The sequence below is a fragment of the Elephas maximus genome, chromosome 4 (genome assembly GCF_024166365.1).
Source record: "Elephas maximus indicus isolate mEleMax1 chromosome 4, mEleMax1 primary haplotype, whole genome shotgun sequence".
NCBI classification, from domain to species: Eukaryota; Metazoa; Chordata; class Mammalia; order Proboscidea; family Elephantidae; genus Elephas; species Elephas maximus.
The window spans coordinates 52,086,823-52,111,623 of NC_064822.1; the positions used below are offsets into that span (position 1 = coordinate 52,086,823).

The 24,801-nt window shown below is 40.6% G+C and overlaps 1 protein-coding gene across 5 annotated transcripts in view; it reads left to right on the forward strand.

Annotated features, from left to right (window-relative positions):
• Positions 1-24,801, forward strand: part of PRKCQ (protein kinase C theta) — a 181,321-nt gene that overhangs the window by 92,132 nt on the left and 64,388 nt on the right. For all 5 annotated transcript variants that reach the window (XM_049882028.1, XM_049882025.1, XM_049882027.1 and 2 more), the window contains 7 exons: positions 8,572-8,734; positions 9,861-9,892; positions 9,988-10,073; positions 14,410-14,539; positions 20,857-20,966; positions 21,762-21,879; positions 23,451-23,611. In XM_049882028.1, coding sequence (XP_049737985.1) covers positions 8,572-8,734; positions 9,861-9,892; positions 9,988-10,073; positions 14,410-14,539; positions 20,857-20,966; positions 21,762-21,879; positions 23,451-23,611 — 800 coding nt within the window. The remainder of the gene's footprint in view (positions 1-8,571; positions 8,735-9,860; positions 9,893-9,987; positions 10,074-14,409; positions 14,540-20,856; positions 20,967-21,761; positions 21,880-23,450; positions 23,612-24,801) is intronic.

Here is a 24,801-nt window from a genome sequence, read left to right on the forward strand (position 1 = left end):
AAAAGAAGAGGAGTAGCAATATTAATTTCTGACAAAATAGACTTTAGACTTAAATCCGCCACAAAGGATAAAGAAGGACACTATATAATGATAAAAGGGACAATTGATCAGGAAGACATAACCATATTAAATATTTATGCACCCAATGACAGGGCTGCAAGATACATAAATCAAATTTTAACAGAATTGAAAAGTGAGATAGACACCTCCACATTTATAGTAGGAGACTTCAACACACCACTTTCGGAGAAGGACAGGACATCCAGTAAGAAGCTCAATAGAGACACGGAAGACCTACTTACAACAATCAACCAACTTGACCTCATTGACTTATACAGAACTCTCCACCCAACTGCTGCAAAATATACTTTTTTTTCTAGTGCACATGGAACATTCTCTAGAATAGACCACATATTAGGTCATAAAACAAATCTTTGCAGAATCCAAAACATCGAAATATTACAAAGCATCTTCTCAGACCACAAGGCAATGAAACTAGAAATCAATAACAGAAAAACTAGGGAAAAGAAATCAAATACTTGGAAACTGAACAATACCCTGCTCAAAAAAGACTGGGTTATAGAAGACATCAAGGAGGGAATAAGGAAATTCTTAGAAAGCAACGAGAATGAAAATACTTCCTATCAAAACCTCTGAGACACAGCAAAAGCAGTGCTCAGAGGCCAATTTATATCGATAAATGCACACATACAAAAAGAAGAAAGAGCCAAAATCAGAGAACTGTCCCTACAACTTGAACAAATAGAAAGTGAGCAACAAAAGAACCCATCAGGCACCAGAAGAAAACAAATAACAAAAATTAGAGCTGAACTAAATGAATTAGAGAACAGAAAAACAATTGAAAGAATTAACAAAGCCAAAAGCTGGTTCTTTGAAAAAATTAACAAAATTGATAAGCCATTGGCTAGACTGACTAAAGAAAAACAGGAAAGGAAACAAATAACCCGAATAAGAAACGAGAAGGACCACATCACAACAGAGCCAACGGAAATTAAAAGAATCATTTCAGATTACTACGAAAAATTGTACTCTAACAAATTTGAAAACCTAGAAAATGGATAAATTCTTGGAAAAATACTACCTACCTAAACTACCACATTCAGAAGTAGAACAACTAAATAGACCCATAACAAAAAAAGAGATTGAAACGGTAATCAAAAAACGTCCAACAAAAAAAAGTCCTGGCCCAGACGGCTTCACTGCAGAGTTCTACCAAACCTTCAGAGAAAACTTAACACCACTACTACTGAAGGTATTTCAAAGCATAGAAAAAGATGAAATACTACCCAACTCATTCTTTGAAGCTAACATCTCCCTGATACCAAAACCAGGTAAAGACATTACAAAAAAAGAAAATTTTAGACCTATATCCCTCATGAACATAGATGCAAAAATCCTCAACAAAATTCTAGCCAATAGAATCCAACAACACATCAAAAAAATAATTCACCCTGATCAAGTGGGATTTATACCAGGTATGCAAGGCTGGTTTAATATCAGAAAAACCATTAATGTAATCCATCACATAAATAAAACAAAAGATAAAAACCACATGATCTTATCAATAGATGCAGAAAAGGCATTTAACAAAGTCCAACACCCATTTATGATAAAAACTCTTACCAAAATAGGAATTGAAGGAAAATTCCTCAACATAATAAAGGGCATCTATGCAAAGCCAACAGCCAATATCACTCTAAATGGAGAGAACCTGAAAGCATTTCCCTTGAGAACGGGAACCAGACAAGGATGCCCTTTATCACCGCTCTTATTCAACATCGTACTTGAAGTCCTAGCCAGGGCAATTAGGCTAGACAAAGAAATAAAGGGTATCCAGATTGGCAAGGAGGAAGTAAAGCTATCACTATTTGCAGATGACATGATCGTATACATGGAAAACCCTAAGGAATCCTCCAGAAAACTACTGAAACTAATAGAAGAGTTTGGCAGAGTCTCAGGTTATAAAATAAACATCCAAAAATCACTTGGATTCCTCTACATCAACAAAAAGAACACCGAAGAGGAAATCACCAAATCAATACCATTCACAGTAGCCCCCAAGAAGATAAAATACTTAGGAATAAATCTTACCAAGGATGTAAAAGACCTATACAAAGAAAACTATAAAGCTCTGCTACAAGAAATTCAAAAGGGCATACTTAAGTGGAAAAACATACCCTGCTCATGGATAGGAAGACTTAACATAGTAAAAATGTCTATTCTACCAAAAGCCATCTATACATATAACGCACTTCCAATCCAAATACCAATGTCATATTTTAAGGGGATAGAGAAACAAATCACCAATTTCATATGGAAGGGAAAGAACTCCTGGATAAGCAAAGCATTACTGAAAAAGAAGAAGAAAGTGGGAGGCCTCACTCTACCTGATTTCAGAACCTATTATACAGCTACAGTAGTCAAAACAGCCTGGTACTGGTACAACAACAGGCACATAGACCAATGGAACAGAATTGAGAACCCAGATATAAATCCATCCACGTATGAGCAGCTGATATTTGACAAAGGACCAGTGTCAGTCAATTGGGGAAATGATAGTCTTTTTAACAAAAGGTGCTGGCATAACTGGATATCCATTTGCAAAAGAATGAAACAGGACCCATACCTCACACCATGCACAAAAACTAACTCCAAGTGGATCAAAGACCTAAACATAAAGACTAAAACGATAAAGATCATGGAAGAAAAAATAGGGACAACCCTAGGAGCCCTAATACAAGGCATAAACAGAATACAAAACATTACCAAAAATGATGAAGAGAAACCAGATAACTGGGAGCTCCTAAAAATCAAACACCTATGTTCATCTAAAGACTTCACCAAAAGAGTAAAAAGACCACCTACAGACTGGGAAAGAATATTCAGCTATGACATCTCAGACCAGTGCCTGATCTCTAAAATCTACATGATTCTGTCAAAACTCAACCACAAAAAGACAAACAACCCAATCAAGAAGTGGGCAAAGGATATGAACACACATTTCACTAAAGAAGATATTCAGGCAGCCAACAGATACATGAGAAAATGCTCTCAATCATTAGCCATTAGAGAAATGCAAATTAAAACTACGATGAGATTCCATCTCACACCAACTAGTCTGGCATTAATCCAAAAAACACAAAATAGTAAATATTGGAGAGGCTGCGGAGAGATTGGAACTCTCATACACTGCTGGTGGGATTCTAAAATGGTACAACCACTTTGGAAATCCATCTGGCGTTATCTTAAACAGTTAGAAATAGAACTACCATACAACCCAGAAATCCTACTCCTCGGAATATACCCTAGAGATACAAGAGCCTTCACACAAACAGATGTATGCACACCCATGTTTATTGCAGCTCTGTTTACAATAGCAAAAAGCTGGAAGCAACCAAGATGTCCGTCAACGGATGAATGGGTAAATAAATTGTGGTATATTCACACAATGGAATACTACGCATCGATAAAGAACAGTGACGAATCTCTGAAACATTTCATAACATGGAGGAATCTGGAAGGCATTATGCTGAGCGAAATGAGTCAGAGGCAAAAGGACAAATATTGTATAAGACCACTATTATAAGATCTTGAGAAATAGAAAAAACAGAGAAGAACACATACTTTTGTGGTTACAAAGCGGGGAGGGAGGGAGGGAGGGAGGGAGAGGGTTTTTTATTGGTCAATCAGTAGATAAGAACTGCTTTGGGTGAAGGGAAAGACAACACTCAATACAAGGAAGGTCAGCCTAATTGGACTGGACTAAAAGCAAAAAGGTTTCCGGGATAAAATGAAAGCTTCAAAGGTCAGCGGAGCAGGGGCTGGGGTCTGGGGAACATGGTTTGAGGGGACTTCTAAGTCATTGGGCAAAATAATTCTATTATGAAAACATTCTGCATCCCACTTTGAAATGTGGCGTCTGGGGTCCTAAATGCCAACAAGCAGCCATCTAAGATACATCAATTGGTCTCAATCCACCTGGAGCAAAGGCAAAGGAAGAACACCAAGGTCACACGACAACTAAGAACCCAAGAGACAGAAAGGGCCACATGAACCAGAGACCTACATTATCCTGAGACCAGAAGAACTGGTTGGTGCCCGGCCACAATCGATGTCTGCCCTGTCAGGGAGCACAACAGACAACTCCTGAGGGAGCAGGAGACCAATGGGATACAGACCCCAAATTCTCATAAAAAGACCATACTTAATGGTATGACTGCGACTAGAGGAATCCCGGAGGCAATGCTCCCCAGACCTTCTGATGGCACAGGACAGGAACCATCCCCGAAGACAACTCATCAGACATGAAAAGGACTGGTCAGCGGAGGGGAGAGAGATGCTGATGAAGAGTGAGCTAATTAAATCAGGTGGACACTGGAGAGTGTGTTGGCAACTCTTGACTGGAGGGGGGAGGGGAAGATAGAGAGAGAGGGAAGACGGCAAAATTGGCACGAAAGGAGAAACTGAAAGGGCTGACTCAATAGGGGGAGAGCAAGTGGGAGAAGGGAGTAAGATGTATGTAAACTTACATGTGACAGACTGATTGGAATGGTAAATGTTCACTTGAAGCTTAATAAAAATTAATTTAAAAAAAATAAAGAGGCTTTGATTCTGTAGGAAGGTGCTGTGGAGTTGGGAGAGAGACAGATGCCAACCATACCTAAAAGCGAAATCTTTGATGTGGTGAAAAATGTGAAATTGTTCACTATAGATGATCTGGTAAGCAATGTAAGCACTGTGTTTACCTTGCTTATTGGAGAATCCGACCCTGGTACTTACTGAACTAATGTTTGTGGAACTGTTCAGTTGGAAACATGCTGGCACTTCAAAATCCCTTTCATTTCCTTTTGGTACCCATATGATGGCTATTCCAAAGATTCTCATACCAGTCGGTCCCTGAGGGTGTCTTCTTCTCCCACACTTGAAGGATGACTGACTGTGCCCCCTGTATGCTTAGTAGAGACCTTCATCTTCTGTCCGTCCTTTTAGCCACTTCAGAATCTGGCAGCTGCTTTGTGCATTTTCTTCCTGCTCTACTGCCTCAGAGGAAGTCCCTCCCTCTCTTGGTTTCTGGCCTCTCATCACAGAAGCCCTGTTCCAGCAATCCTGCATTCTCTCTAGCATCTTCAACTTTTTCTTCTCTCTTTGGTTTCCTCTCATTGCCAAGACATATGTAAATTATCATCTCCAGTATTAAAAAAGATCTTTTTTTAAACTTTTTAGCTCATGTGTTTTTCTTTCCTCTCTTTCCCAGAATCTTTTTTTTTTTTTTTTTTAAGTAGTTTAGAGGGCAGTGGTAGAATTCTCGCCTTCCTTTCAGGAGACCTGAGTTTGATTCCTGACCAATGCACCTAGCACAGCCACTGTCTTGGTCATCTAGTGCTGCTATAACAGGAATACCAGAAGTGGATGGCTTAACAAAAAGAAGTTTATTTTCTCACAGTCCAGTAGGTTAGAAGTCCGCATTCAGGCACCGGGTCCAGGGGAAGACTTTCTCTCTCTATTGTCTCTGGAGGAAGGTCTTTGTGATGCATCAGTCTTCCCTTGGTCCGGGAGCATCTCAGCACAGGAACCTCAGGTCCAAAGGACACGCTCTGCTCCAGGCACTGCTTTCTTTGTGGTATGGGGTCCCCCTGCCTCTCTGCTCGCTTCTCTGATATCTCAAAAGAGATTGGCTTAAGACACTATCTTATCTTGTAGATCTCATCAATATAACTGCCACTAATCCATCTCCTTAACATATAGTGAAAGGATTTACAACACATAGGAAAATCACATCAGATGACAAAATGGTGGACAATCACACAAAACTGGGAATCGTGGCTTAGCCAGGCTGACATATATTTTAGGGGGACACGATTCAATCTATGACGGCCACCACCTGTCTGTCAGTGGAGGCTTGTGTGTTGCTATGATGCTGAACAAGTTTCAGCAGAGCTTCCAAACTAAAATGGACTAGGAAGAAAGGCCTACTGATTGTTTCCAAAAATCAGCCAGAGGAAACCATATAGATTACAACAGTCTGATACGCAACTGATCGTGGGGATGGTGCAGGACTGGGCAGCGTTTTTTTCTCTTGTGCTTTGGGTCACCATGGGTTGCAGGCTGACTCAACAGCAGCTAATAACAGCAATAGTTTACATTTATTAGTCTCTGTTTCTTCACTGGTTTCTCAATTCTAAAACCCCAAGAATATGGCTTGTATTTCTATTAATCCACTGAAACTCCTTTCTCCAACATTATGAATCCTCAAAACAAGTTCCAGTTTCTTAGTCTTCGGTTCCCTTGACGTCTCTGTGTCAGTCAATGCTGAAAGCACTGTCCTTTCTTGGTTTGCCTGATGAGATATTATCCAAGTTTTCCTCTTCATTTTTCTGTTCCCTCTACTTGGTCTGTTTTGCAATTTTCCTATCTCCTAAAAAATATGGGCATACATAGCTCCAAGTCTCATTCCTGCCATCATATACTGCCTCTTGTAGTTAACTATTTTTGTGAGTTTGGCACGTCTTGCTGACTTGATTGTTAGCTGCTCGAAGGTTAGGGGTGATGTCTCAAATTTCTTTAAGACATTCAGAATAACTGTTTGCTCATAGATGCTCAGGAAGTGTTTGTGGTTTGATTGACAAGTGATGGATCAGACTAAATAAGTAGGTTAGGAGCCATTAGCATAAAAGTAATAGCCAAACATATAAAAACCAATGAGCTTATTCAAGCCAGTAAATAAGCAGAAGAGCAAATTACTTCAGAAGTAAACAGTCAATACCAAAAGAATTTAAGAGATTATGTGTTCTTACACATTTACTCCCTTAGAGTAGGAAATCACAGGAAGGAACAAGGGAATAAATTCTTTTCTAGCACTTTCTGGTACACAGAATAATTAAAATATTATTTTAATTTATAGTATTATAGTCTAATAATCATACTTGTGTATGATTCCAACTCACAGTGACCCTATAGGACAGAGTAGAACTGCCACATAGGGTTTCCAAGGAGTGCCTGGTGGATTCGAACTGCTAACCTTTTATTTAGCAGCTGTAGCTTTTAACCACTAAGCCACCAGAGTTTCCACATATATACACACAAATATGCCTATATATACACACAGTTAGGGTTACCAGAATAATTCATTTCCATTCCCTGAATTTAAAAGTATTTTATACTTTATTTTATTTTATTTCATGTGAGCCACAATAGATGAGTCAACTCTTATTTAAAAAGAACCTACTAACCAGTCCCAAGTTGTAAATAAATGTCCACACTTATGCCTACACTTGTACAAAACACAGTTGCCTCAGTGACCCTCAATTTGACCCCCTCATTCACCAAGCATTATTTATTTCCAGCCCAGTTTCAAATAAAAAGACCTGAGTAACCTAGCCTTAAAGTGTTAGCCTGACCTCAGGTGATGACCCATCTGTGGAACTCTTTAGGTAGTTACTGGAATGTTCTTTATCTAGGAGAATGGGATTGCCATAAAACAGACCTGTGAACCACTGTAGAGAAGACTTTAGTCCTAAACTGTGTCCTGGGTCTTGGTTGGATTCCTGGGGAATAGGTCTCCATCTACGTGGCCCCAGCATTGTCTGCCAATGTGTTTCTAGCCCAGGTGCTATTAGGGATATGTCATTCTCTTTCATGCTGAAGTTTTCATCATGTCAATAGTCATGACCATGTCACCATCAGCCAGGGCATCACAGGTATTCTCAAAATTCTACCATCTTAGAATCCTTCAACCTGTTGGGAACATGTCATCTGGATATAAGGTCACTGTGGATGGTGACTACCCAAACCACTTTCCGTGATTTTATGAGGCCAGGGAGTATGAATAAATGTGAATTTGATAGTTCGATGTGGATGACTATATAACATCCAGGATTACCTAGATATTAAAAAGGTTGCAGTAACCTATTAGTTTTCTTTCCCTTTGTAGATTGACCAGTGCGGCCTGTAACTGGTATGCCTAATTAGTATGGGCATTAGGAACTAGACATAAACAGCTTCCCAGAGTTCTTTGCCCTCATACAAAAGCCTGCCTTCAGTCTACTGTACCCTGTCTAAAAATGACTACGTGTAAAGCATCCTGAGATCGAAACAATGCATTTCCCAAGTTGCTGTCAGTAACCACAGTCTTCTCTAGCATTACAAGCGGAAAATCATTTGCCACTTCCTGCCTCTTCTTGCTGAGTCATCATTGATCGTGAAGAAGAGAGGCTGGCAAATACCTTGAAAGTTCTGATCTTTGGTTTTAAAACTGAAAGAGAGTAGCTCAGCTCAGCCCAGTTAAAGAGAAGTGGCTTGAGCCAATAATCTCATTTCATTGTTTCAATCCTGTAATAATATACTCTGTGTTAGCTCTTTATTATGGCATTAAGGAAAGAAGCTCACTATTTTACCACCCTTAATAATTGCTTACAATTTTATTGTTCTGCATACTCAATGCTTGCCGAAGTCCTTGTCCCACTCTGTCCCTTGCTATCTCATCGTCCTCCCCAACCAGCTGTGACAGACATATTGCAATACTTCACCTTGTTTCCTGATCTCTTCCTACAGACACAAAGGACTTGAGTGAATTTGAGACTGAAGGCTTCTTTGCTTTGCATCACCGTCGAGGAGCCATCAAACAGGCCAAAGTCCATCACGTCAAGTGTCATGAGTTCACTGCCACCTTTTTTCCACAACCCACTTTTTGCTCCGTTTGCCATGAGTTTGTCTGGTACAGTAATTTGGCATTTCACTTCAAGCTTCACTTATGCATTTTGGTGTGCTCCCTTCATCTGCCTGAGCTGGCATGTCTCACTTTAGGGGCATGTACTGGAATAAGTATTACAGAAGAGTTTTCTGGGACCTCTCCTGGATTGGGAAGCTTAAAGGGATATCATTCAATAAAAGTTTTTCACTTTGTGGCTCCTGTAGAGTATAAACCCAGGAAAAGGGTCAAAGAGCATTAGTTTCTGATTAAATGGGAGTCTGCTGGAGGTAAGAGGGCAGGAACAGAAGAGGGAAGCATCTTTATTTTAAGTACAGTTTTAGAGTAAAAACTTCCCACTTCAACAGACCAACATTACTGGTAGTACTCTGCAATAGACAGCACTTTCCCATTGAAACTGATGGGTTTAAATGTTCACAGGGCTCTTGGGTGTCTTAAGAGCCCTCAGACAGAAGTTGGGATAAGCCTCAGTAACCAAATAGCAGAGGCTATGGTAGATTGAAGGCTAGAAATGACTTCTATTTCTAGTCCCAGGATTCCTCGCCTCTTAATGGGATGTTCTTCCCTTGGGGCTACTGCAAAATTATTAATGCACGTTAGCAGCTTAACCATGATATATAAAGATAAAATAGACCTTCGGTAGATTTTTGTCAACTTGTTTTTATCTAATTACTTGAAACTCCTTCTTTTCTAATAATGAGTGTTACTCAGGAATTGGTCTTAAGCTTGGAACTTTATTGGTTGCAAATATCCTCAGACATTGAGAAAGAAAAAAATAAAATATTCTACAGATATCATTGTTCATCTGTAGTAAGCTTAGTGAGACAATGCGTTTTTAAGTGTAGGATATGGAAAGTTGCCCCTAGGAGCCCGTGCTTCATTTTCTGTCAGGCATCTTAATATCTGTAGATTTCTTTGGAAAATACTCAAATGAAATGGAAATCAGCTGCTCCTCATTTATTTAATTCTCAGAATTTTAATAAAGCAGCTTGGTAAAGAATACACCAGGGCTGCTGATCAGAAAATGCTCTGTGATAGTAGAAGGTTACAAAATCGTGTTCACCTTTTAAATGTCTTTGGTGCTGCTGTCGACTCTAACGTCCAAGTAAATCAGCCATGTGCTTTATTGCAGGGGTCTGAACAAACAGGGCTACCAGTGCCGACGTAAGTAAGGATTCTCGTTGTATTATCTTTGTTCTTTTCTATTTACTTGTTCCTTAAACTTCTGCAAATCTTAAATTGTATTTATTTCTTCTCAGAATGTAATGCAGCCATTCACAAGAAGTGTATCGATAAAGTTATAGCTAAATGCACAGGATCAGCTATCAACAGTCGAGAAACCATGGTATGTATTTAGATTTCCCTTTTCGTCTGAAATATGATGACTTCATCTTAACCTTAAATTTTATAGCCCACTGATTGTATTTAATAATGGCCTGAACTTGAGTCATTAAGTTTACCAGTGAGCTTCTGTCTCCCTAAAACCCTTTCCTCCTAAATACTGATTATTACTGACTTACCAAAACTAGGAATTGAATAACATGGTAAGAATTTTAATAACTCTATCATTGCCAGAAAAATATTATAAAATGACCCAAAAGCATGGTCTTGACTATATGAAAACTAACCTTGCGGCATCTCCAACTAGAAGTGACCATTAAAAATTGTGCTAAAATGATTATAAAATACAGAGGAGATATAAGCATTTATAAGGTTAGTAAGAGATAGTAAAAGGAGTATAATTCTTGTATTAAGAGGCAAAGTATTTCTTTCAGGATACAATTTTAGATATAGCCTGGGGACAAGTTAGATTATACACAATGGAGAAGGGAACCTGTGCTGAAAAGTTAGATAGCCTGTCATTATGAAATATGTTGACTACCTTCTCCATCCTTTCTGTCTTCATTCCTTGATTCAACAAATACTTACTGAGTGTATAAGTCATGGCAAGCACTGTTCTCTGTACTAGATGTATAATAGAGCACAAAACAGACATGGTCCCTGCCCTTATGGACTTCACAGAATAGTTGGGGATACGGACTTCACAGTATAGTTGGGAAGATAGATGATAAGTAACTGTGTATAATTTCAATGTATGGTAAGTGCTATGAAGATAGCCCAGGTGTGTATTTCCTGCAGCAAAGGTGCAGGTATAAAAAAAAAAAAAGAGAGAGAAGGCAAATTGATTGAGTTTATCCAGAGTAGAATTTTTTCTAAAATTTAGAGCCCGAAGGGGATAATCTCATCTTACAGGTGATCCTGCAAAGGCTTTAAGAGGTTCAGGTAGTTTGTCCAAGGTCAGTCAGCTATACACATCAGAGATGGGGCTAAAATTCACATCTCCGTCTCCAAGACCAGTGGTTTTATTGTTGTGGTTGTTTGTTTTCTGTTTAAATCATCTTGCCACCTCCCAACCCGCCCTCCATCTTTACTTGATGCCTTCAGCTTTCCTAGAAAAATCACAAATTGTGTCACTGTTAGCCTCAACAGCTAACAGAGTCCCTGGCACAAAGAAAAGTATTCAGGAACTGTTAGTGATAAGAGGATCTGTAGTACTATTAACTTCTCTGGAAAGATTTTAATTTCTTGCTCACACAAGGGGACATCTCTGGGGATCTTTTGTGCCCCTTCATCTAGAGCAGTTCTGCCCAATAGACACAGAATAAGAGCCACATGTTTAATTTAAATTCTAGTTGCCACAGTAAAGGAAAAAAGAAACAGATGAAATTAATTTTAATAATATTTTACTTAAGCCAGTATATACATATACTTTCGTTATAACGTGTGATCAGTAATTAAAAACTGAGGATTTTACATTCTTTTTTTTTCCATGAGAAGCCTCAGTTCTGACTCACCATCTTTCATGCGTGCACCAGCCGTGTGTAGCTACGTGGCTGTTTTATTGCAAAGTGCAGATCTGGAGTCTTGTTCAGCCAAACCTTGAACTCTTTGGGCCTGAGTTAGAAGTGGAAGCCTTCTCTTCTGGACCTTGACATATTAATTGTTCGTGTCTATACCACGGAATATGAAATGAATTGATAGGTTTTTTTTTTCTTGGCTGGAAACGGCTAGAGTAGGTGCTAAGCAGCTTTTAAATTACTCAGTTTTAAGCAGCAATTCTGAAGACCTAAAACCAACCAAACTCATTGCCATCAAGTTGATTCCAACGCGTAGCAACCATGTAGGCCAGTAGAACTGCCTCCTAGGGCTTCCAGGGCTGTAAGTCTTTACGGAAGCAGACTGCCACCTCTTTCTTCTGCGAAGCGGCTGGTGGGCTAGAACCAAAGATCCTTTGGGTAGCAGCCAAGCACCTGTAACCGCTGTGCCACGAATGCTCCTAAAAAGACACAATGGCGGCCATTAGCCACAGCAGGAACATTAAATACCTCACTGTGTTAGTGAATAAGGCTTCTTTACTGTGCACAGTCACAAATGAATTGCTTACTTAAAACAATTATTAAATTGTTTTAAGAGATTATTAAAAAAAAAAAAATCCTGTGGAGTCAATTCTGACTCATAGCGACCCTACAGGACAGAGTAGAATTGCCCCATAGAGTTTCCAAGGAGCAGCTGGTGCATTCGAACTGCCGACCTTTTGGTTAGCAGCCAAGCTCTTAACCTCTACGCCACCAGTAAACCTTTTTATATTGTACAAAAATATTTGTATTCTTATTAGGAACCAAACTTCCCAATATATGTATATATATTTTATGTGATGTTTGATTTAAGGAGAAACTAAACTTTGGAAAACTTTTTTTTTTTAATCCCACAATACTTCTAATCTGTAGAGTAATGATTAAGGTCTTTGGGTGATGTCAAAAGTTTGCAGTCAACTACCTATAGGGTTGCTATGAGTCGGAATTGACTCAGTGGCAACGGGTTTGGTTTTTGGTTTGGTTACTGACCTAAGGGTTGACCATTCGAACCCACTCAGCAATGCCATGGGAAAAAGGCCTGGTGAACTGCTTGCATAAAGATTAAAGACAAGGAAACCCTATGGAGTACTTCTACTTTGTAACACATAAGGCCACTATGAGTCAGAATTGACTTACAAGCAAAGTATATACAGTGAAAAGGGTCTGTCATCTTTCCCACCTTTGCCAGGGTGCAGCCTTCCCACTTTTCTATTGCTCTCTATTAAAACCCATTGCTGTCAAATGGATTCTGACCCACAGCAACCCTACAGGACAGAGTAGAACTGCCACATAGAGTTTCCAAGGAGCGCCTGGTAGATTGAAACTGTCAACCTTTTGGTTAGCAGCCCTAGCTCTTAACCACTACGCCACCAAGGTCTCTATTGCTCTCTGTTAGTGGAGAATATTTGAGTTTTCCTTCTCTGACAGGTTTTCATCTTACACAGGTTCTGGCTTTCTCAGGTTTTACTGTATATGGAGACAGAAATGATTAGAGAGATCAGGCTCTAATTCTGACTGGCAAGTGCATAGAAAACCCAGCTCACTTAATAGCTGTGCCATCCTGGCAAGTTTCTTGCTCTCTCTATGCTTAATTTCCTCAACCGTCAAACGAGGGTATAATTGAGGCTGCTTCAAATGGGATATCGTATGAGGACTGTATGAGATATCACATGCATATGAGATAGTACATGTGACATATGTATACAGAGCACCTGGCAGGAACTGTTGCCACTTCAGTTCACATAGAATAGGTGTGGAAGTACCTTGAGTATTAAGCTTGCCAACTAATAAACCCATAGCAATGTTTCCTCTTGAAGAAGTAATCTTTCATGTCTTCCAAAGGTCAGAGCATTGGTTCAGGGCTTAAAGAGGAAAGAGAATATTTATATTAAAGCAAGAGGGAAAGTACAACATTTACTTTTAGCTCCCATTTAAATAAATAGCTCTAGTCCTCTCTTCCTGAAATGTTAGCCCTTCTTTGCTCATATCTCAGACTTCAGCTGTCTCCAGATTACTTGGTAGATGAGTGTCGCAAGTTTGCGCCTCACCTAGAAGAGCTAATTCTGTCTGCCTGCTTTGGACCTGACTATAACACTTGACCCACAGGGGAAAGATGTGACGGTATGCTTGCGTAAAGATTTACAGCTTTGGAAGCCCTGCGGGGCAGTTCTACACTGCCCTGTAGGGTTGCTATGAGTCAGAATTGACTCCATGGCAATGGGTTTGGTTTTTTTTGTTGTTGTTGTTTGGTGATGCAGTGCAGAGGAAAGATGTGGCAGTCTGCTTTCTGTAAAGGTTTACAGCTTGAAAAATCCTATGGGGCAGTTCTGCTCTGTTCTGTAGGGTCGCTATGAGTCAGAATCAAGTTGATGGCAGTGGGTTTGGGTTTTTTGGTTGATGGTGCAGTGGTTAAGTACTCAGCTGCTAGCCGAAAGGTCAACGGTTCAAACCCACCAACCACTCCCTGGGAAAAAGATGTAGCAGTCAGCTTTTATAATGATTACAGCCTTGGAAACTCTATGGGACAGTTCTACTCTGTCTTGTAGGGTCGCTATGAGTCTGAATTGACTTGATGGCAACGGATAAAAGCAACAGGTAATAGTAACAGGTGTAACGCTTGACAAGTAAAAATTTTTGTTTAAAATACACATGGTTCCAATGACTTTATTATTTTAAATGTTAGTTATGCTAACGTAATTGCTAAGACATCAAAAGTGGGGAACCCAGGGATACACTGTACAATCACATGTTCTCCCCTTCTTTTAGTTCCACAAGGAGCGATTCAAAATTGACATGCCACATCGATTTAAAGTCTACAATTACAAGAGCCCAACTTTCTGTGAGCACTGTGGGACTCTGTTGTGGGGATTGGCAAGACAAGGACTGAAGTGTGATGGTAAGTCTACCTTATATGAAATGGGCATTGGCCCCATTACAGACCCACATCAGGGGAAAATTCATAACTTCACAAAGAGCATGGAGAGAATGTGAGGGATGTCTAAGACAGCCCAGATGAGCCCCTGTAATCTTTGGGCTATCTTCCTGGGACAAGAAGCCACTGCTGTTCTTTTCCTTCCACTTTACCATATCCTACCCTAATACTCTCTCTCATGCAAGAAAAGAGTGCAAGCAAGTTCAGGTTAAAGATCAAGGCCTGTGGCCTATTGCCTCCTGTTGTACCATTGCCCTGGGGGGAGATGCAAGACAGCATTTCTCCTCTGACTGCTTCCTTTGCCAGGAATCCCATTTAATTCTGCCTGAAACCCTGGTTTTGTAGTGGCTAAGAGCTAAATGGCTGCTAACCAAAAGGTCAGCAGTTCGAATCCACCAGGCGCTCCTTAGAAACCCAATGCAGTTCTGTTCTGTCCTTTAGGGTCACTATGAGTCAGAATCGACTCAACGGCAGTAGGTTTGGTTTTTTTTTTTTTTGAGCTGCTGTTTTCTGTTCATTCTGGGTCTACACCTTCATAATTTTGGCATGTCTGGCTGTATCATGCCCCCGTCATTATCCTTTGCACCAGCAAGTAAATTCTTTTTGTAGTCCCACCAAGCAGCAAGCCAGGCACGTGGACTTGGCTGATGGCCCTGCACAGAAGAATTAATTCTGTGACTAGTCCCAAATGGTACTGGGAACTCAGAGTACATGGTAAGAGGCCCACATCCAGCTCTGAACGTCATTTCCCTTCTCTGATCTTTCCTCAAAGGCTGAGGATTAGCGTAGAGCCCAAGCCTGACATTCTTTACTAATGGAGTTACTCAGACCTACCCTTCTCAAACAAGAAAAAGAGAAAGGTTTTCTTGATATAAAACTCCAAGATGCTAAGGCAACCTTAGAAACTGAGATGCTGTTATGGAGTAAGGAGGAAAAAACTCCAACAGGAAGAGAACCGACAAAGCACCTGTGTATTTGAATTGAGGTCAATGGTGAGGATGGGGTCTGGATAACATATTCGTAAGAGGAAGGCATCTCCCTGTAGAAAAGATGATTTAAAAAAAAATTTTTTTTAATTATTAAATACAAGTCATTTTCTTTTCTCTTCCAAGCCCTATTTCAGTTTATGCCACTGACTATTATATGTCTTACTTTTTAAGTGACAGAGGTGGCTTACTTAAGGTGGAGGATTACCTTAAGCAGTCTCATCTTCCTCATCCCAACTGCTTTCACACATCTGGTGGTGCCCAGAGCCACATCTTAATGGAGGATAGAGGGGTTAGGTTTTTAAATCATTACCTAAGGCAAAAATCGGAGCCCTGGTAGCACAGTGGTTAAGAGCTATGGCTGCTAACCAAAAGGTTGACAGTTCAAACCCACCAGTCTCTCCTTGGAAACCCTATGGGGCAGTTCTACTCTGTCCTGTAGGCTCACTGTGAGCCAGAGTCGACTTGACGGCAATGGGTTTAAGGCAAAAATCACATGTAGTCAAAACTGACCTTGACAATATATCCCCAAATACCACTTACACTTTTTTCTCCATACATTTGTTCAAGAACACCTGGCACATGAATATAGGCACGGCATTAATCCCTGGGTAGTGAAAACGTTAAGTGCTCAGCTACTAACCAAAAGGTTTGAGGTTCAAATTCACCCAGAGGTACCCAAGAGAGGCCTGGTGATCTACTTCCAGAAAATCAGCCATTGGAAACCCTATGGAGCACAGTTCAGTTCTGACACACGTCAGTCGGAGTTGCCTCCGTGGCAACTGGTTTGGTTTTGGTTTTATTGTATAGTATATAATAATTTATAGACAAAATATAATTGCACAGTTTGTATAAAAAGAAACATCAGTAATCGAATTCTTATCTGGTGAGCCTCCCATGCCAGGCTCGTGGTTTCCTCTCCCTGGAGCTAGAGCACCCCACTTGCTGAGGTCAGGCTCATCCTGACAGTGTGATTACACCTTCTACAGCCTGGAACTTCCATCGGGATTCCTTGGCATTGTTTCACGGTTCACAGGCCCTGCTTTGTTCTGTTCTCTTTCCTAACATTCTTCCTTTCCCACTCTATTCTCTTTCCTCTGCTCTCTCCTGCCGCCTTCGTTTCAAATAACTCCTTCCCTTTTCCTTTTGTCCCCTTTTCCTTCCCCCTTTTCCTTCTCTCCCTTTTCTTCCCCCATTTCATTTTCAATTTTCACTCCATCCTTCCTCCACCACCTGCGCTGTTTCCTCAGCTCCGTTCACCTCCCTATGTCTTTGCCTTCATCTCTTGTTCCTCTCATTCTCTTCCGTTCTACTGTGTCTCTTCTTGCTTTGCCTCACTTCCGTTTTCTTATCTCGCCCTCTCATAAACCATCTTCTTAAGTAGGGCCCTCTCTTTTTCTCACCCTGTCTTCGCTCATCAATGTAATTCCTATGAAAATAGTCATCGAAAGGGACATTTTGCACTCAGAGAGATCCAGCTATCACCTGATAGGTTAGTAACAAAGACCTAAGATGGCACAGATGGTTAAGTGCTCAGCTACTAGTGGAAAGGTTGGTGGTTCAAACACACCCAGAAGCTCTGTGAGAGAAAGTCCTGGGCTTCTGCTTCCATAAAGATTACAGCCGAGAAAACCCTATGCGGCAATTCTTCTATGTCACATGGGGTCGCTGTAAGTCGGAATTGACTCAGTAGCGCCCAATGACAACAGCAACAAGGCATTCATGTAGTGGGGTGGTGGCTTTCCTCACAGCTGTGTGTCAGAGACAAGCACAGACCTGTCTGCCATTTTAAGGAGCAAAGAAAGACCTCAATTCTGTTGTGCCAGTCCTCACTGACCGCCTTACTTTGCGATTCAGTAATGAGTAAGGAAACGTTACAAATGCATAAACACCTCCAGTGTGAGAAGTGCTGATGACCACAGAATTCAGGAGGGTGGAAGGAACACCATTAGGAACAGTGTCTTTATTACATTAAAGATTTTTTTTTCCAACTCTCCTTTCCTCCCTCCCCCTAGTCCCTGGTAACCACTAATCTACTTTGATCTCTATACGTTTACCTATTCTAGGTATTTCATGTAAGTGGAATCGTGCATCTTTGTCCTTTTGTGTCTGGTTTATTTCATGCCATATAATGTCTTCAGAGTTCATCCAAGTCATAGCATGTGTCAGAGCTTTGCTTCTCTTTATGGCTGAATAGTATTCCACTGTATACATATAACACATTTTGTTTATCCATTTATTCACTGATGAACACTTGGGTTGTTTCCACCTTTGGGCTATTGTAAAGTATGTTAAAGATTTTTAATGTACATGAAAGATTTTGTTTCAGGTGGATCTTTGTGGTGGTATCTATGCATTTACACTGGGATAAGAATTTATACTAGTTGACATAGAAAATGCTGCTTTATTATGAACTATCTGAGAAAGAGTGATCTAGTTAAAATTAAAGGGGAAGGCTGCTAAAATTTCACCTGAATATTTTAATACACATTTCAATGTAATAAATAATGAAGATGACAAGAGAAATTGTATTTGTTGAGCACCTACTTGATGCCAGGCACTGTGCTAAGTTCTTTGCACACAGTGTGTGCCAATATGCATATACTATTATAACTGCATGATTGTAGTTGTAATAGTCTAACAATCATTATTTATATACTTCTGTTGAATCAAGTAATACTTGAGATTACAGCTCTGTCAGCTGGAGTTTAGAAATCATTATGTCAGATCTTTTTTTCATTGTAATGGAAATATTTAATAAGAAATTTTTTCAAATTAATGATAAAATATTATGAAATAGTTGTCCTTTGCACAGACTATGCACACATACCTGTATACAACAAGGATGAAATGGGCACGGTAAGTGGAAGTTAGCCCTTTAAAAAAAACAGTTACATCAAGTTGATTCCAATGCGTGGTGACCCCGTGTGTGTCAGAGTAGAACCGTGGTTCATAGGATTTCAGTGGCTGACTTTTCAGAAATGTATCACGAGCCCTTTCTTCCGAGGCACCTCTGGGTGGACTCAAACCTCCAACTCTTCAGTTAGGAGCCCAGTAGGTTAACCATTTGCACCACCCAGGAACCTCCTTAGTTCTTTAGCTTGCTGTTTTCAGGACTAATGAATACGAATATTCCCCCAAAGTCGTAGCGTCTCAGAGCTAGAAGCCGATGGATCATTTAGCTAGTGTTCTGGATCTGTAATCTGAGGCCCTGGTGGTCTGCTCCCGTAAAGATTACAACCTAGGAAAACCTAAGCGGCAGTTGTACTCTGTCACATGGGTTCGTTTTGAGTCAGAATCAACTTAACGGCACCCAGCAACAACAATGACCCTTCCTATAATCACACAAGATTGTTGAGAGTCTTATGTATAGGTGCCTGAAAATTGGATAAAGACCTCTAACACCCAGTTTTCAGGTTGCCACTGGGGTCCTTGTTGTCCAAGTCCACCACGGTCCCTTGAAACCTCTGACTTTCTGTTTCTGCATCACATTTAGAGCTTTGTGATTTTTTGTCAAAGTCTGAGTCAGATGCCTGGGGTCAAGTCTCCCTAGCTGCACCATGCCCCTGCCTCTCCTAACATTACAAGCTAGCGAAGAAAGCACCCCTGTACTCCTAAACCCACCCACCACTTCCATTCCAAGAGAGCTGAAAGGGCACTTCACTTTCCTTGTCTCACTCCCACTCTGCTCTCAGAAGCTTTTGCCCAGTTCCTTCCCTTGGGGGATACCTAACAGGTGGCCTTAGGTTTCTGCCCACTATAATCCTTAAGGCAGAAATAACATAGCCGATCTTTCCACAAGAGATTGCCTGGGAAGGAGGAGGAGGGGAGCAAGGAATGAAAATCATCACTTAGGGAGGGAGGAAAAAATTATACTTCAACAAACTTTTCTGCCACAATTACAAAATTTAATAATTCTTATGGCGAGGTTGTTTTGTTTGTTTTTTAACTGGGTCTTCATGCATTAGGACATCCTTAAGACATAGTGCCCCATCTCTACAAAACAATCTCCATTTGCCTTTCTTCTCCTTTGCTGTTGCATTGGACACGAGAAATAGGATGTAACATTTTCTGTATAGCTCTGAGAAGAGCATTTGTTGATAAAAGTAAAGATGTTCATGGACCTTGGGACAATTAGGACAAAGGAGGGTTCTGGGAGGTAGCGACAGACGTGGAGACAGGGACAAGAAGAGGAGGGGAAGAGTGGCCCTTTTTTTTTTTTTTTTCTTTTTCTTTTTCTTACCAAGTTCTGTTTTCACACTGAGAGAGGTCACACCATACCCAGACAAGTATGGGCTGCCAAAGGGCCTTTATTTACATATAAAACTGCCTTATGAAATCTACCAGGAGTAAGGAGAAGAATAAAAAGATCTCCATGTTTAAATGTGCCCACCCTTTTCTGTAATTCTTTGTTCCACAGAAATGATTTGCTTTAGTAGCCTCAAATACATTTTAGAAATAAGTATCAATCCTCTGTGTATGACAGAGGTCACTGGGTTCCACCCATCCACTCATCTTTTCTCAAAAGACCTCACTAACCCGACTGTCCATGACCACATAGGGCTCATAGCTGTGCCCCCTGCCACGTGTCCCCTTCGCCTTTAATATCTCCACCTCTTCCGTGTAGTGAGATGGTGGTCCTTGGACCACTTTCCCTCCTTTCACTTCTACCCCTTAACACACACAAATGCACACACATATCACCTCCACCACTCAATTTCACTTCTGCAGACTTAGGCTGTCTCCTTGGCTTCTCCTTAGAGGGCAGGGTGCTCCTTGCAGCTCAGTTGGGAAACGAAGGAGGTTGAGCAGGGGATGCTTGGGCTGCAGTCTGTAGAGTGAAAGCCAAACTCCTTCAATTCTAGCATTTCAGATTCCTACCAGGAGGAGCCAATGCCCCCCTTTTTTTTTTCCTGTCAGCAATGGTACAGTCCAAACCCATACTGAGAACAGACTTTCACCCCTAACAACAAGGCTCTGGCTCTAATTCAAAAGAAAATCATTACCCATTATCACTATGAGGACCCTCTGGCGGTGTGTGTGTGTGTGTTTGTGTGTGTGTGTGTGTGTGTGTGTGTGTTGCAGGAAAGAGGAGGTAGATAACAGATAACATGGTAGCATCATAAAAAGCACTCCCTTGACTAAATGGTTTGTATTTAGTGTCTTCCTCTGATGGGAAGATGGGGCTGGGGATTTGCCAATTGTTCCTTATGCACAAGCATACATAAAACAGATCATATGCAAAGGCCGTGGCAGTTGTTATTCTTGCTTACTGTGTTGCTTTCTTCCGTGCAGCATGTGGCATGAACGTCCATCACAAATGCCAGACAAAGGTGGCCAACCTTTGTGGCATAAACCAGAAGCTAATGGCCGAAGCCCTGGCAATGATTGAGAGCACTCAGCAGGTAGGAAAGGCTTTTAGTTGGCATGTCCCTGAAATTTCAGCTCAGCAAGAACTACTTGAGCCCATTTGCTCTTTGATCTGTAGCAACTCTATAGGACAACATGGAATATATTTCTGAGCACCAGCCTTGCCCCTGACTTTCATCTTCATGCCCATAACTCCTCTTTGAGTTGTTTATTTAATGCATTTGTAATGTGGATCTTTATAAGATCTTAAGTTCTTTATGGGATGAACAGAGGCAGAAACAAGCAAATGAATTAAAAATTTTGAGGATTTATTGCCAGCTTTATACCTTTTTTTTTTTTTAACCTAGTATATTGGGCTATTTGATAGGCTTGGGGTAAATTACTTATTTGCTAGATTCATCTCTAGAATCCTCTCAGAACACTGAGCCTTGGTCCAGGACAACTTTTGCCTTGCCATTTTTACTAGCTTGGTATTTGCTGAATGCTGAATTCCCGTATCCATTGTCCATCTCTCTTTAAAACTTGACATTGCCATGTGAGCTATTTTGCCATCTATTGACCTTTCATTCTTATTTGTGATGGAATGATGTAGATAGAATGGGAGAATCCAGTTAACCTCCAAAAAAGTGTGAAGGCGGTGAATATGTTCTGCTCATACATAAAATTTAATGGACTCTCAAAGGACGGGAAATTCCAAAAGGATGTTGAAGGAAAGGGGAACTTTGGTTATCCTGCACATTTAGGAATCTTAGATGACTTTTGTTCTCATGAACAGTAGGCTGAGCTGTCACATCAATGGTGGGTGGACTGACTATTTGTTTGTGATCTAGGCTCGCAGCTTAAGAGACACTGAGCATATCTTCAGAGAAGGTCCAGTTGAAATTGGTCTCCCACGCTCCATGAAAGAAGAAACAAGGCTGCCATACTTACCAACACCAGGGAAAAGAGGTAGCTGTCCTGATCCACAGTAGAATCAGTGTTAGTGATTAATCTTCATTAACCTTAATCTGAGTACTCTAAATTTCAATCCCCAGTTTACCTGGTCTGATGGGTGATACTTTGCTATTTAAGAATTACGGACCTAGCCACCAACTAAGAGGCTCCTGTTTCTTAGAACTGAAACCAAAATACACCTCATTAGGATTCTTTTGTAAGCGGGTGGGGGGACGGAGTGTGGAGGTGGGAGGAAGAAAATGGAATAGGTCTGGAGCAACCAAGTTCAAATTTTTCCTGAGAATTTTAGAATGTTATTTGCTATCACTGTTAAAGGGTTCTACAGAAATGAGTCTACCATAATGATCAATGGTGGGAATACCACAAAGACAATCTGCACCTTTGAGACTTTTCTGGGAAGTTTAAGACTAGAAAGGAAAAGAACATCAGGGCCAAAATCCTTTAACGTTTTATGACAACATGGAAGTTTATCCAACCTAGAGTTTGAAGGTAGTTTTTGAAAGGATGTGATCACATGACTCTGGGACCTGATAGTTTCAACATATATTTTAAGATACTTATATTCTTGGCTTTAAAGGGAAAGATAGTCTCAAAGCATACCAATGATCATGAGGATGGTGCAGGACCAGGCAGCATTTTGTTCTGTTATACATAAGGTCACCATGAGCCGGAGTCAACTCAGTGGCAACTAACAACAACAACATAAAAGATAAACCTAGGGATTAAAAAATAAAAGTAATATTATAATAGGGATAAGCACCCCTCCCCAATTTTTTTTTTTTTCCTAACTCTTCCCTGGCACTGAGCAAAGAATAAATTGACTTAATTTAAAAAGAAAGGTTTGGATTAGATTGAAGAACTGTCATCTACTGTAAACCATGTCTCAGAGCTTATCACAGTAGAGCAGCACCTTCACTGTAGAGTAATGAATGATGCATGATGCAGTTCGGATCTTTCCCCTTCCTTCACATTGTAAGGTGTAGGAATTGATGCCACTGCGGCCGGGAGCCACACAAACAGTCGAGGATCATTTTCCTTCAAATTTGGTTAAAATTTCTATTTGTCCTTGATTTGACATCATTATAAGGGCTCATCCATTTTGCACATATGACCTTTTACTGATTGGAATATGTTTCTTTTCTAATTTTGTTTATTGTGGTAAATATATATGTAGCAGAACGTTGGCCATCTCAACATTCCTCACATGTATAGTTTACTGATATTAACATATGTTCATCATGTTATTCAACCATCTCTCTTTTCCATCCCCCAATTTTTCCATCATGGAATATGTTCTTAAGCTGAAATATTTCCCAGTCTATCAACTATATAAAGAGACACAGTCCATGCCCCAAATGCCAGGGTCACAGGCAGGGGATGCTGCCCTTACAGACAGATGGCGAAGCATTAAAGCTGCCTTCTGCTGCAGGCCTTCTCCTCCCGCCCCCCAGCATGGCGGACAGACCCTCAGAAGAGGAAGTAAAAGAGAAAGTGTATGATCTGAGTAACTAGAATTGCCCTGCATTATTCCACGTTTACTTTAACCACTGGCTTGCCATTTTCAGAGCCTCAAGGAATATCCTGGGATTCTCCAATGGATGGGATGGATAAAGTATGCCATCCTCCAGAACCTGAACCAAGCATAGAAAGACCGTCTATACATCTGAAATTGAAAATTGAGGATTTTATCTTGCACAAAATGTTGGGGAAAGGAAGTTTTGGCAAGGTATGATACCATGTTATGTAAATCTACAGACCAAATTCCAAAAAGTGAAAAGCTAAACTCCTGGTCTGTGGAACTAAACTTGTGAGGATTGGAATTGTGTTTGGTATGTGGAGAGAGCATTGCTGAGTATTTTAGGAGAGCGTAGAGAGATGACTGAGTAAATAGAGACCCCAGGGGACTGTAGGGCAAAGCAGCTTCTGCTTTCTGGGGTCCTTGTCCCCATAGACATTCCACTTTGAAGGTGTACATTCCACTCGCTTCTGTGTTTGATATTCTTAGGCACCAAAGGAACGGGGATGCCTCAACCTCTTGCTAATTCACACACTTTTTTTCCCTCTCTTACTACTTTTTCAAACCTGGAGTGCTGTTGTACTTTGTACATAATTTTTTTCCCCTCTCAAACATCTTCAGACTGTAGCTTGAGAGTCCTAGAAAAGTTTCATGGAGGAATTCCTTCCTTTAAATTCGTCCTACCACACACTTACATTATAGGTTCTCTTTGTCAATCATAGAGGACAAAAGGAGGAGGAAGAGAAGGGGGAGGGTAAGGGAAGGGGGAGGTGAAGCCACGGAGGGGAGGAGGAGGAAGAAGAAGACAAAATTTGAGAAATTATAATCAACTCTCCAATGCCTTCAGAAAATTTTCAAGCTAGTGATTGTAAAGGGGGATGATACGATGTGATGGTTAATTTTATGTGTCATCCCCACTAGGCTGTGGTGCTCTATTGTTTAGTCAAGTATTAGCTGTTGCTGTGAAGGCAATTTGTAGGTTAAAACAGTTCTGTATCTATCCACCCATCTATACATACATGCGTACTGTTGCTTCTCTTTCTCTGGAGAGCCCTGGCTGATACACATGGAATGTAAACTTTCAGGATATTTTAGATAACCTAATTGACTATTAGGATATCTCATATACTAATTGTGTTCTAGTTGTTTTATGTGCTTGGATGTGACTCCTGAGGACATTTTAGCCAGACTATCCTTCCATGAATTTCTTCATCCAAAGCCAGCGTTATGCTCAGCACCTGCTCACCAGACTTTGGCAGGGAAATTTCCCCGGTTTATTTAATAACAAACTAAAATGCAGCTGAGCATCCACCACAGCTGAATAACATTGGCTCCACTTGGGGTCTGGTTTAAGTACCAGCGCCATCACCTTCAGAAAGTTCTACTCTGCCCTGCAAAGT